General features: G+C 39.9%; 1 protein-coding gene across 1 annotated transcript; it reads right to left on the bottom strand.

The window, feature by feature from the left end:
• Positions 1-3,891: 3,891 nt before the first annotated feature.
• LOC139447924 (uncharacterized) lies at positions 3,892-8,245 on the bottom strand. The gene is made up of 3 exons (XM_071229415.1): positions 8,102-8,245; positions 5,743-5,987; positions 3,892-4,087 (listed from the first exon to the last, which is right to left on the bottom strand). The coding sequence occupies exons 1-3, from the start codon at positions 8,243-8,245 to the stop codon at positions 3,892-3,894; spliced, it is 585 nt and encodes a 194-aa protein (XP_071085516.1).
• Between the last annotated feature and the right edge of the window lie 3,240 nt (positions 8,246-11,485).

Below are 11,485 nucleotides of genomic sequence, written 5' to 3' on the forward strand. Positions count from 1 at the left end.
CCCACAAAAACCGTGACATTGATGCTATTCAATGCGACGTTGAACCTAACTGTTTGTTTGTTGTTTAACGCAAAACTCAGCAATATTCCAGCTTTGTGACAGCGGTCTGTAAATAATCCAGTTTGGACCAGACAATCCAGCGATTGACCTCATGAGCATCGATCCTCGCAACCAAGTCAGCGAGCCTGACCACCCGATCCCGTAAGTGCCTCTTACGACAAGCACTGTCGGGGTTTACGGCAATCATGGGTTGCTGAAGACCTATTCTAACCCGGTTCTTCACGGGTATTATACCTAACTGACTTCACAAGCATGAGAACCACGTATCGTCTTATTTGCTCAATGAATTTAATGAACCGCGTACGATATACTGTAATATAGTTTATTGCAAGTTGACGATAAAAAAAAACCATACAAAATGCGAGGTATAGTCACAACGTTGGCAACATGTCAGATGATATGTGGGTAAACGAAACAAATCCTCTCCTTTTCAAGGAAAGGACAATATGTAGTTTGACGTCAACACACACCAACCAACGTAAAATACTCAAATATCAAGTTCTTGTTTGTTGTTTAACGCCACACTCAGCAATATTTCAGCTATATGACCGTGGTCTGTAAATAATCGAGTATAGAATCCCGACAATCTAGTTATCAACAGCAAGAGCATTGATTTACGCAATTGTAATACGATGACATGCATCAACCAAGTCAGCTGGCCTGACCACCCGATCCCGTTAGTCGCCTCTTACGACAAACATATGTTCGCCTGGGTTGCTTCAAATTACAAGTGGCCATGCCGCTGTTTGTTCCTTTTGTAAATCACCAGAGAACGTGATAGAATATAAAATAATCCACGTTGACGCCAGTGCGTAGTTAATTAGATGCTCTTGGTTAATTGCCGCTTGAGGTACCGGGACTTCACGTTTAAGCCCCCTCGTTATTAAGCCCCTGGGCTTAAAATGTTAAAATAAAATACTTTTAAGCCCATGGGATTTAATTAAATTCAAAAATTGAGTTGTTTCCCATTCCGTATATTTAACTTGTGCAGTAGCACGCCTCTTTATGGCCAACTAACATATTGCGCTTAATTGAGCACCGTTAAAGATTTCCACATTTACAAGATGCATTGGGCCCTTAAAACAGGTCATATGCGTTTAAAATGTCATACTATATGACACGCATAACTGCGATATTGGCTTCTTGTTACATTTTTGACAGGTGCCATACATGCCATGACGTGCACATGCATGCACTGCTAATTATGACATAAAACATCCACTCGCCCACTCAACTCATCTTCCCGAGGCATTGGAGAGTTAACTGACTTTATAAGTCCAGTTTCCAACCTTGCCGAACTAGGCTGGAATAACTGGGCTCGATCGTAGCGCAACCAGTGGCTGTTACCAGCTGTGTCCCTTCTAAGCCCCTCCTATGGACCAATCAGATTCCACCTCTCGTATCACTTGCGTTTGCTACTTATAGAATAACCCACGAGGTACGAGTGATTACGGAAAATATGTCACGAGTGAAATTAATGTTTTAAGTTCCGAGCTTTAGGTGGAATCTGATTGGTCCATAGGAGGGGCTTAGAAGGGACACAGCTGGTAACAGCCACTGGTTGCGCTACGATCGAGCCCAGTTATTCCAGCCTAGTTCGGCAAGGGTGGAAACTGGACTTATAAATTTAATTAAATCCCATGGGCTTATGTCACGAGTGAAATTAATGTTTTAAGTTCCGAGCTTTAGCGAGGAACTTAAAACATTAATTTCACGAGTGACATATTTTCCGTAATCACTCGTACCGAGTGGGTTATTCTATTTATTACCCATATTCATATTAAAGACATGTTTCAAGAAAAAAACAATCAACTGTCGCCGATCAAGAATCAGCTGTTTTGTATCAATCCGCGTGTGAAAAAACACTGTCCACTCATTCCAACCGCATTACTCAATTAACGTGTTGTTACGCGTGAAAAATATAGTTCTGTTAAAAAATTGTAAAGATCACATTATTGCAGTTATATTTCTGTCCGATTTACACAGCGTACACTATCTAGCATTGATAAAGAAGACAGGTTTCCAAAAAGGTTCATCAGGTTTTTCAATCAAAGCTTGTTTTGACAAGATCTCGTCAGTTTCTGGCAACATCAAAAATCTGAATCTTGGAACTTCAATCTGGCCATATGCAGTTTTGACAACAAAGACATTAAATGTGTTCAGAGGTTGAATTATACGAATAACTTTTCATGTCAGTCAGATCTCCGTCCGCTTTAACGAGGTCATTTACTTTGACAGGTCTCAAATGGCCAGCCATGTTTGTTTACAAACGGGGACGTAGTTTTGGTTTTTACTGTAAAATGAAAATCATGTGAAATAAAAGGAAAAATTGATAATGTGAAATCATGTTGTTAATATGAAACTATGTGTCTTGTCTTAAAAATCTCGAATCAGTGAGATTGTAGCACGTAAAACATCTGAAGGGAAAGGCGTGGATTTGTGAATGAATGGGATGAGAAAAAAATAGTTCCGTTGTCCAATGAAAATTGATCTTTGTTCCACTGACCAATCAGCTTCGAGAATCACTAATTGCTGAACAAAACAAGTTAGGGATCATGAAGATTTGCGGGGATATTTTTTTGTAGTGAAGCTTGAGCACATAATTTCATAATATATTCATGATCCCTAACTGTTTTTGTTCAGTATATATTATAATGGAGTTTACATTTACATCCGTTACAGTATACCAGATTAAATGAAACAAGTATCATTTCTAAACTTGGGTGAACATGCCCTTGTCTGATGTTTTGCGCAACAATCACTTATGGCGGCCTGTAACCCGTCCCGGTCAGGCAAACAGGTGGCTGAAGGCATGAGCAACGGACCACTCCCTCGGGACACGATGACGCGTAAATCGCCCATTGGTGACTAACTCATGTTATTCCGGGACATGCCGAATAGCGACTCGTGGCCCTCTCGTGGCCATTTTGCGACTGAGTTCCGTCTGAGCGCAAACGGCCATAGTTACAAGAACTGTCAACTCCTTGCGTAATGATTCACGAATACTCCCCCCCACACCCCCCCCCCCCCCCCCAACACACCACTTCCTCCCCCCCACCCCCACCCCCCACCCCATGTGATATATATTCCAGATGTTATTATTTCAAACATTTAGTTTGTCGTTTTTTGTACGCCGCACTCAGCAATATTCCACCTATATGACAGCGGTCTGTAAATAATCGTGTCTGGACAAAACCATCCAGTGATTGATATGAGCATCGATCTACGAAATTGGGATACGTTGACATGCATCAACCAAGTCAGCGAGCCTGACCACCCAATATCGTTAGTCGCCTCTTACGACAAGCATAGTACCCCTTTACGGCAAGCATGGGTTACTGAAGACCTATTCCAACCCGGATCTTCACGGGTAGTAATATTTATCAAATAAGGCCAATATAACATATGTAGATATGTCCAATGGATACACGGACGTCGGAATGTACGAAATAAGGGAGTGATGCTTGATTATTTCCCCGGGGTATACACTGGTCAACACAACACAAAACTAAAGTTTAAGGGGAGGCTGGGTTGAGGATAACTTGAACCCACATTCAATATTCTGGTAAATGTACCCATGTCGGATTCCGCTTCTCGCGGGTTCGAATTAGATCCGCCATGTTCAGGACCCATGGTCAAGCAGCACCACACAGGTGCATTCGTCACCACTCGCCCCTTTCCGTAACCTGCAAGAAGACTCGGCTTGTCCCGGAATAACACTAGTTGGTCACGAATGCATACCCGTGCTCACGAGTTTCATCAAACTGTCTTCGACCTGTGATAACTCGGGTTTTCCACGTGTGCTTTAAAGTACTGTTCGCGGTGTTAAAGTCACTCGCTATCTTCTAGTGATCCAGGGAGGGTCAGCTCATTCCGGGCGAGAAATCTCCTCAGCCATGACTTAGAAGCCTTGAAGTTGCCACCCACGACCTGCCTGGCGTATTCCTGGAGCTGATTCGCAGAGAGGGGGAGCTCCAGATCCCTCTGCTCCCAAACATACACTACTATCTTGTCTTCGGTGTGCTTCCTGGAAGAGAGGTACGTATAAGTTACAACACGTGTGATTATTGATTGACGCCATATTCAGCTACATGGCGGTGGTCTGTAAACGATCGAGTATGAACCAGACAATCAAGTGATTGACATCATGTGCATCTATCTACGCAGTTGGGATACAATGACATGAATCAACCAAGTCAGCGAGCCTGACCACCCGATCCTGTCAGTCGCCTCTTACAACTAACAACTGCAAGGGTTCGTATAGTCTCTCTTACAGACCCTGTGACAAATATATCAAACACAGTCCATGCAAGTCTATAATGTTTGGCAAGTCTAGATTACTGCAGTATACCTGGGCTCCTTTTTATTATATTTTTCTGATAGATAAACCTCTTTTTTTTCTGTACGATATGTTCATTTCACAATTTCATTAAACAACAGCGAGAACTAACATCTGATTTTAATGAGATTGATTCATTTTAGAGACTAGATGTTGGTCGCGTTTGTTGTCTGATAGATATTCCTGTATCATGACTGTAAAATATACATATATATCCATATATGTATTCATGAAAACTAAACCAATGTAGATTAAAAAGGCAAGTCTAGTCTCGGCATCAGGAAAAAAGTAATGGGTTGCTGAAGAACAATTCTAACCGGATCTTCACGGGTTATATAACACTCTGAAGTATATGTAAGATAAAACACGTATGAAGTTTGTGGGAATCGCAAGGCTACCTCATTTAATTTATCCACTGATTCCATCCTCGACTGTCCAGAGAATTATATCGCCTTTCTATAATGATTTTTACCCTGGACCCTTTCGCCACCGTGTCGGCATGACCATCTCCTCTCTTATCACTAATCTAGCATAAAAATTCTCTCTCGTTCGTGAGTTTGAAATCACCAACCGATCAAAACGATTGGTCAAGTTGGTAAACGTCAGGCAAGTAACTGCTTATGGAAATCATTTTAGCCACACTTTGATTTGAAACCCAGGCATCATTCACTTGCCTTTATTTCTTTGTTAAAAAATAAAAGTGATTGTTTCTTCACAAACGTGAATCCGGGGTAGAATAGGTCTTCAGCAACCAAAGCTTGGCGTAAATGGCGAATATGCTTGGCGTAAATGGCGAATATGCTTGGCGTAAATGGCGAATATGCTTGGCGTAAATGGCGAACATGCTTGGCGTAAATGGCGAATATATGCGAATATATCAGGCTCGCTGACTTGTTTGATGCATGTCATCGTATCCAAATAGCTTGGAGGGGGGCAGGGGTGGCCCAGTTGTCTAAGGCGCCGCGATTCGCTGTGCAGAGTTGCGTCCCTTAGCACGCAAAAAATATATGATTGTGGGTTCGAATCCCGGTTATGTTTTAAGGTTTGTCAGCACCATACCCGTGCTCGTGGGTTTCACCGAAGTGGTAAACGTCTGAGACCTGCGTCACTTCGGGCTTTCCTCCCACATTAATCTGACAAGCCGTGATATCACTGGAATACTGTTAAAAGCGGCGTTAAATCAAACCCACTCAACAATAGCCTGGATCGATGCTCATATCAATCACTGAATTGTCTGGTCCAGACTCGATTATTTACAGACCGCCGTCGTATAGCTGGAATATTGCTGAGTGCGGCGTTAAACAACAAAAAACAACAACACAAACTTGAATCAACATAATTACCCGTAAACCCTGCCTGACCCAACTGTGCGCTCTGGCTTGTGTGTGGGCGAGGGGCTCTGGTGTAGGGTGGTTTTGGCAGGACTCTTTTGTTCCTCCGTCAACGCCAGTGTCTCCATCTTCCCAGCATGGCTGTGGCGACGATACTTCTTTCTCTTGTGTGTAGACACTGTCTGTGGCGTTGTCGAGCTGTCCTCGAGAATCGGCGGCGGATCAGAGGTTGTCACTGCGATGACACCGGAATCTTTCTGCCATGTTACAAATTAGCCTTTATTGTTCATGTATGTGTACTCCAGTACAACATGAAGAAAGTATACAGTAAACTACGGTTATAACGAACACGCTTATAACGAACTGACGGATATAACGAACTACTTTTTTGGTCCCGACTATTTGCTGTAGTTATGCTGTATATATGCTTATAACGAACTACGGTTAAAACGAACTAAAATTAGTAGTCCCTTTGAGTTCGTTATAACCGTACTTGACTGTATTTGTGTTGAAGGATATTGTCATAAAATATAACTTTCCAGACATTCCAGAGATCATCACTCACTGCCGAGATGGACACATTTTAAGGCAGTATCATATATTAGTATAAAAAAACAAATCTAGTGTCTAGCCGGTATGAGGAGAATAAAGTTTGCATTACAAATATACATTGTATTTAAGTCTCTTCAAAATCTACAATCTGGTCAAAATAGACCTGCTGTCTAATGTTTGTTTGTCAGCGAGCCTGTTCACTGATTGGTTGTCAACAACATGTCTAAGCGGTGTTGTAATAGCGGCAGGTGCTTAGAGATTCCTTGATTTTTACATACTTTCTGCGATTTGTAAAAGGAAGATGAAGATGGCCCTTTTTTCTCCCTCTGGGATTATTTATAAAAAATAAATCAAATAATCTTGAAATATGAAATATGAAATTATCAGACATGTCCATGACATGACATGACATAAGCAAGAACAAAAGTATGGCTCAGATGTGTTAAACATTTTAGTCTTAACAAATGCATGTTGGTGATTAATTTTAACTACATGTTCATATGTTCGCTAAACATGCTAAAAACGTTTACTTTTTGACACATTAACGTTTTACCTGTACATTATTGTGTTGATGAATACAATGACGACTTGATTGTGACTATCATCTAATAAACGTATGATTCATACTAGCGTACAGGGCCCATTGTTTTCGTAAACAAAATTACACAAGAATTCTGTTTAACCCCTCTTATGGGCAAACCATCAGTGTCACTCGCTCATTCCACCCACAAAATACCGCATAGGAACTGGTGACATTCTCCATTGTTTACACAGATCAGAGACCATACAATAGATGGTCTCCGCACAGATGTTTTGTTGTTTAACGCCGCACTCAGCAATATTACAGCTATGTGACAGCGGTCAGTAAGTAATCAAGTCTGGACCAGACAATCCAGTGATTGACGTCATGATCATCGATCCACGCAATTGGGATTGATGACATGCATCAACCAAGTCAGCGAACCTGACCACCCGATCTCGTTAGTCGCCTCTTACGACAAGCATGGATTGCTGGAGACCTATTCTACCCCGGATCTTCACGGGTCGCACAGATGTGATAGATTATCTAATACCCCGTTCACATGAACAACATTTACTAACGTAAGTAATTTTACACATGTGTAACTATACGTACGTATATGTAACTGTACTATGCGTTCACATGAAAAGTATCTTAGGTGTGTAAATAAAGTATGTAAATTGTGTAAGGCACACATATCCGTCAGTCTGTTCACGACTTTCAACACAAAACAGGTTTTTTTCCAATCAAAGTTAAATGAGAAGAGAGTTACTTCACCGAACGTTCCCGCGTGAAGCAACGTGTTTGATTTAATTTGTACACAAAGTTTTGACTCCTTGAAACCAAAAGTAAACACCGTCCGCTCTATTCTGTACATACGCATAAAAGTTGGCAACTGTTGACAATTTGTTTGGCGTTGGAAAAAGTACAGATATTAACTAGATCATCCTCTTACGTTGACATAAACGTTCACATTGCAACATATACATACAGTGCAAAATTACATTTGCACCTGCTCCAGACACGATGCAAATTTGCTTCTTGTGTAAATATACGCAAAAGTGAACGCGTTCACATGACAAGTACACTCACATATGTATTTCTACACACGTATGCATGCACATATACACACATATGTATAGAGGCGCACGTGAACGGGGTATATGTGACTAGTGGTATACTCTGCAATGAATAACGGTAATGCAAGAATACATTTTTTAATTTTACTGCTTTGAACGGCGTTATTTTACTTGCACTTGCCGTTAAGGACGACAATATTTGCATCTTATAAAACATTACCTCGACAGCTGTTTCGGAGAGGGCTCTTTTTCTGCCAGACCGGCGTTTGTTTTTAGCAGTGTAGGATCCATGCTGCTTCGCTTGAGGAATCACCTCCCCACGCCGAGCGGGGGTCAAGAACGCTCCCAGTCGCGTCTGCTCCATGTCATGAACATACAGTTTCAAACGTGTGCGCTTTTTCGAGGGGGTCTACTGTATGTATAGGATAGACCACTCGGATCCCAGGTTTACTGTTGAAATGGTCAGTTAAACCTCGAGGGGGGGGATTTAAACGAATAGCACCTGAGTGGCCTATCCTGTTTCAACCAAGGTCAGCATTCACTCAAAAGCACAAGCACCTCACATGTTTGAACAACCTTGTTTTGATAATAATGTATAAAAAGATTGCCAAGAACAGTCGGACACGTGTTATCACACCTGCTTGGTGCACGTGAAACACGTTCCATGTGCATTTCGCACGAGAATCTCGCGCTTATCGACCACCTAAATATTACTTGCCCATGCTTATGGGCCGATTATAAGCGAACTTAGCCCTGATCGAGAAGGGAGTAATTTTAAGTAAGAGCTACCAAACGTAGTTCAATGTATGGAATAACATATCAGTGAATATGTCCTTGCTCTTTGATGTCTTCCATGCTGTGACAGAAGACAACATGAGTTCGCCATCAGCGCGAACTTCGTGGCTTGCAATCCAGCTGACAATAGTAAAATTGTTAGCGGCCATAAAATTTCCGAGTCTCCGAGCGGCCCGGATAAGACTTACATTGACTCCCAGGATATATATACAGATGGAACTAGATCATTTAGCATGGGGAAAATGGACAAAGTTTGACAAATATTGTATCATGTTAAATGCTACATATTAAGAAATGGAAATTGTGCAGTAAGGGAATATTACAACTAACGACCACGTTCCATTGTCTTTAGACTGCCAAGGGTCAACCCGATAACGGATATCGGACAGAACCCGCTGGTCTGATAGAGTGACGCAAAGAAATATAAGACGTCAATGTCCTTATCTGCATCTACAGCTGTTTAGCATCCACCCTTGTAAAATCACCCGTACCACGTATACATTCCGGCATACGAGCAACTTGAAAACTATTATTTTTACTAAACTTCACTCATAAACACCTTTATAATTAATGCCTCGGTCAAACTAAATTACCGTATTCGACGTAATAAGCGCCCACGGCGATATTTATTAGTGTATTGGCTTGTGAACAATCCAAATTAGCACCCCTTCCGATTGATCAATGTACACAAGACTTATTTATTCGTGTATAATACGCACTCGTGTGTTATATGCACCCTTAATTATGGGCAATTAAATTCTGGAAAAATATATCTGTCGTATCTGTTATTTGAGGCTGTCAGAATAAACCACGAAATTTATCGTTCAACTCTGTTATTTTCCCACCAAAATACCTTTCTAATAAGAGCCCCCTATTTCTAATCTTGAGAGCGCCCTGGGCGCTTATTACGTCGAATACGGTATATAATTTATCAAATATATATATTATCAAAGATTTAGTTTATCTTGATGATTCTAACAATATTCATGATCTTTATTCATAAAAAACGTTTACAATAGCCACAGTAACATACATACACAAACATAATTAATAATCATTAATATAAATATTTATCAAGTAATCTTCATTAATCAATGATCTTTATTCATAAAAACGTTAACAATAGTCATGGTACATCCATACACCAACATAAATATTTATCAAGTGATCTTCGTTCATCAATGATCTGTATTAATTAAAACAATCGTTCTTCATGTTCAATAAATACCTCATAGTTTCAGTCTCATATATTCGACCGATCGGGACAAACCCAGACAATTTTTTTCTACAAATTGAAACATTTTAATTTAAGAAATTCGACGGGGATCGGGTAGAAACCATAAATTCATAGAGATACTCTAAAATATGAAAAGATGAGATTGCCTCTGTTGTACATTATATATTGCTTAATTAAAACATATGTAACATATTAATAGATTGTATATATTCATATTTTCAAAAAGCAGGTATTCATGTTATTATATTTATTTTATCGTCTACCCTGTCTGGCGCTCGGCATTAAGGGGCTAAAACAAGGACTGGTCGGCTCGGAGTCAGTATACTGTGTCTGAGTGGGGTATCCATGTTAAACTGCGGCATGGTATCTCAGTGACGTAGCACTATAAATCGGCATCAGTCCGGACTAGTACAAGCAGCCACACACACACATACACGTGCATGCACGTCGCTATATAAGTGCAATATTCTTGGACGCGACGTTAAACCCAATTTCACCCCACCTCACCTATTCTATCGTCTAATGTATGTATAGATCTTCTTATCTGTAACAAAAAGGCTGGTGTACATATTATATATATTATTATTGATCTTTCTGTTACAAAAGTCTGACTAAATGTTCTATTTCTCCATTATGTAAAATGCTGTCATCATGAATTAAAACAAATTATTTAATATCCCTCCAAACAAATTTGTTCTAATGAAAATAGTACTAAATATTATTGTCACATACACAAGAATACTGTCAGGTACATAATCATCAGTGATATTTTCAATATCAACCACATACTGTATGAAACAAAAGAATTCCTTGCTAAAGTAAAAAGAAACTGAACGCTGAATTGGTAAAATTTGCATATAGCAAATATACAAAATTGTATATTTTTGGATATATCAAATATACAAAATTGTATATTTTTGGAAATATCAAAGTGGGATCTATCAAATATACAAAATTGTATATTTTTGATAGATGAGAATTTTCCCTTGTGTAAACGATCAGTTTTCTTTCAATGCGATGTACTCTGACATTATAAAGTGATTGAGTTAAAATTTTAAGTCACATCGGCAATATTTCTGCCATATCGTTAAACATAATACATATATTGAAACTTATATAAAAATCTGTCAACGAAGGACAGTAAAGTAACTAGATTTATCACAGAAAAAGATATAAAAATAGTACTGAATCATAAAATAGACTAGAACTCTACATAACGATACAAGATAAAAACGGGTTATAGATCGTCAGCAACTGAAGGTAGACCACCATACTGGGGACCATGGGGACTTACAGTACCTTTGCTACCTGCATGGACCCCAGCAGGATTTACATCATCCCTTCAGCAACTGGCGATTGTATGCAAAGTTAGCCACAAGTAAAAATACAAATACAAAATCTAAAAGAGTAGTAGGCAGAAATATTATTTGAATGACATGGACTTACGATATCCTCTCAGGGGGACAATAATTTTACACTAGTCAACCCCCTTTGAGTGAGTGAGTGAGTGAGTGAGTTGGGTTTAACGCTGCTTTTAACATTATTCCAGTTATATCACGGTGTGTCAGCTTA

This window comes from Haliotis cracherodii, unplaced genomic scaffold (assembly GCF_022045235.1).
Source record: "Haliotis cracherodii isolate W230 unplaced genomic scaffold, xgHalCrac1.p SCAF_10, whole genome shotgun sequence".
In the NCBI taxonomy this organism is placed as follows: domain Eukaryota; kingdom Metazoa; phylum Mollusca; class Gastropoda; order Lepetellida; family Haliotidae; genus Haliotis; species Haliotis cracherodii.